General features: G+C 37.4%; 1 protein-coding gene across 1 annotated transcript; it reads right to left on the bottom strand.

Moving 5' to 3' along the window:
* Nucleotides 1–288: 288 nt before the first annotated feature.
* On the bottom strand, nucleotides 289–666 carry LOC130589988 (uncharacterized). Its single transcript, XM_057391775.1, has one exon. The coding sequence runs from the start codon at nucleotides 664–666 to the stop codon at nucleotides 289–291; it is 378 nt and encodes a 125-aa protein (XP_057247758.1).
* Nucleotides 667–3,427: the final 2,761 nt, after the last annotated feature.

Raw genomic sequence — 3,427 nt, 5'->3', positions numbered from 1 at the left:
GAATATCTTTGTTTGGGGTTTGGGGGAGCTTTATTGCGGGGTGAATGTTGACCATCTCGGGTAGATGCCATCAGTAAGATAGTAACCCATGTTATAAGATGTCCCGTTCACGAGAAGTTGACCTCTGGCTCTTCCTTGTAGGACATCATCAAAGCGGGAGCCTCTGCAATACGTTTATATCATTGCATGAACCCGGGGTGCCAAAAAAAGCATGCCATATCCATAATCACTTGAAGCAACCCTTCTAAGATTATGTGTTGTTTTGCTTCTTCCTTGATATATTCCTTTCTAGCCCCGAGGACAATTCTTCCAGTTCCAGTGCATGTAATCGATACTTCTCATCATGCCTGGGAAGCCACGGGGCCCATCTTCATGTAGGAGACGCTCAATGTCATTTGCATTTGCCTTCCTCAAGTATTCAGGTCCAAATCTAGCAACCCCTTCGACAAAATGAAGAAGGCATTCTCTAGCGGTACTTGAAGCAATTTTCAGGTACTCGTCAACAGCATCAGAGGATGAACCATATGCCAACATCCTGATGACCGTTGTGCATTTTTGCAGTGCAGATGCACCTATCCTTCCAATAGCATCTGGTTTTTGCGTAAAAAACCCATCATCTTCAGTTGTTACACCTTCGACAATACGAAGGAAAATATGCTTATGCATACGAAATTATGAAAACAATGATGATATGATAACAATAATTATAACGATAATGATAATGATACATTCATCATCAAAAATAACGACACATACACATTCATAATTAAAGTACGATACAACTAAATTGCAAACTAAAACCAATTATAAACATGAACATTAACTAAACATAGTTATCCTTAAATTGTAGCTTAAGTTTTTCATACATCTCTCTCTCTCTCTCTCTCTCTCTCTCTCTCTCTCTCTCTCTCTCATCCGAATCAAGGGAAGACTTAGCAATTAATATATTCCAAATTTAGAACTTTCTATCTTCCTCTTTCGTTGATTCTCTCAAGGCATCACGCTCCTTTTGATATTCAAGCAAGTCTTCTCCCAAACTAATCCTCCTCGTAAATTCTGAAGAGGATTGAGATGGAGATGTAGAACTAGATATTGGGGCTTTTCTCCTACTCTTAACTTTCTTGAAACCCTCAAGACATTTTGAGCTCACACCTTCGTCTGGACCAGATCGTTTTGAGCTTCGGCCGCTCATTTGGGTGCCATCTGCCCATTTGTCATGGTGTTTCATAACATTTCATGCATGCTCCAATGTAAATCGGGGCCCATGGACTTTTATCCACATCTCACGGGCTTCAGTCAGGACGTCTTTGTCATTGCAGCCGACCCCTTCTTCCTTTTTGCCTCGGTATATATCCAGACCCAAGCATTACATCTCCGTTGATTTTTTTTCCAACGACTAGTAAGAGCTTTGAATGTCCTTGGGCGTAATGTTGGATTGAGTCGTCGTGACTCTTCCACACTCTCAAATACTAAACCCTAGAAACTGTCATCATTTTGGTCGGTTCCCTTCAACACATCTACTCTGCATTATAGATACGCCGAAATGAGTGCATGATCTTCATCTGCATTCCATTGAAACTTTGGTGTTGTGGCTTTTTTTGAAGGAGTGTTTTAAATTTTTGGTGATAGATTTCAACTACATCATCATTTTCGTGAGGTTGTTCATGTTTTTGTGAAATATGTTGGGATAGAGGAAAAGATGGTTGAGCTTGTTGTTGGAATAGATGATTAGAACTTTGTGGAGATTGTTTTGTAGCTTGTTGAGAATTTTGGTAATTCGATTGGCTTTGAAAAAACATAAACATTCTTTGGAATTCCGATTTTGTAGCACACTTGGATCGATTTGAAAATTATTTTGGGAATTTTGTGTGTGGTTTGGATTATTTGAATCCATAATATTGGCTTAATATAAGTAATATTAGGTAGGAGAGAGTAATTAGAAAGAAATAGGTTGGGAAGAAGTTTGGTAAAATATATGAAATTTTGGACTCAATTTATAGATAAAAATATTTTATAGCCATTATTGTAATTATTTTTTTAAAATAATTAATAACCTTATTTTTTTTATTAATGTAACAAACTTTAGAACGTTACAAAATTACTGTTGAGCATTAAAAGTAAAGAGTGTTGCAGAAAAAAGACATGTGGCGCGCTGCCACTTGCTGGTGAGTGGGCCTCTGACGTGCGTGAGGGCCACTGACAGCAAGCTGCTGTCATTTATTCTGCATGTTGCTTGGTGCAGCGTTCCGCCAATGCTGCTGCATTTTTCTTCTTCCAACGTTGCGTTTCACAAGGGCCCGTCATAATTTTTTTGCCAGTTTCTTGCCACGCGTTTGAGATTTATTGGTCTTGTGCACTCTATCCTAGGTCCATATGGTTCGGAAATCAAGACCAACCAACCCAAAGGGCCAAGTGCCCCAATAATAAAACTAAGTAAAACTAGTTTTACTATTTGCTAGACCAACCTAAAACCAACCCATTGTACATGCTCTTACGAGAAAGATTTTTTTAAGCTAAGAAGCAACTCTTACATGTGAAATGAAGACTCTTAATACGAGTTAGGTGTAAATTTTATGAAACAGGAGACTATTTTTTACTAATAGTTGGTGGAGAGTTAAAGCACTATGTGACATTTTGGCAAATAGAGGAAGGAATAAGATATTGAAAACTCATGCATATTTAGGAAGGAACACCAATTTTATTGATATCTGGGGAAAAGATACAGCTATCAACAACTACTTATAAGAATATGTACTGAATGGGTATTTTAAACTTGTTATACTGTTTTATAAATGGTTAATTTAATGTATAATGGTTAGAAATTTTTTGGAAAATAATTTAACACAAATCTCCAATTAACACATATCCCCAAATGCTTACCTACAACAACTTCCATTAAAAAAATACTGTACTCAAACTTCTATCATTCTATTTCATTATCATTTATTTTTTTTAGTTATGGATTCAACTAATTCAAACTCAACTTTTTGTAGTCATGGATTCAAATAATTTAAACTCCTTACTACGCTCATGATAATATAAATGGGACAAATCAAGCCGACAAGGTCTTTTGAGGGTAAGATAGTGAGTTATTAAGACAAAAATAGGAAAGAATAAGGTGAAAGAATCAAGACGATGCTCAAGCGTCGTTGAGGTAACATAAGAACATTGTAGCAAAATATGTTGCATGTGTTAATCAATTACAACGACAAAAGAGTGGTGAGTTTGATTTATATGTTGCAGAACAAGCTGAATTGGTTTATTGTTTAAAGGAGAATTGCAAGTTTGGTTTTGCATGGGAAAGATCACATTATATCAACCTGAATTTGTGAACGCTTTTGTATAGAGGTGGGCATGGGTCGGGCCGGCCCGGCCCATTGTCCGCTACGTGGGCCGCGGGCCCGTCACGGTCAAGAAATTTTATTGC

This window comes from Beta vulgaris, chromosome 1, assembly GCF_026745355.1.
Source record: "Beta vulgaris subsp. vulgaris cultivar EL10 chromosome 1, EL10.2, whole genome shotgun sequence".
NCBI lineage: Eukaryota > Viridiplantae > Streptophyta > Magnoliopsida > Caryophyllales > Amaranthaceae > Beta > Beta vulgaris.
Note: the sequence above shows the minus strand (reverse complement) of the source record. Positions and strands in the feature narration are given on the sequence as shown.

What these genes read in the sequence shown, in the direction of transcription:
- LOC130589988 (XM_057391775.1), bottom strand. Translation starts at nt 666, where the DNA reads ATGCATAAGCATATTTTCCTTCGTATTGTCGAAGGTGTAACAACTGAA.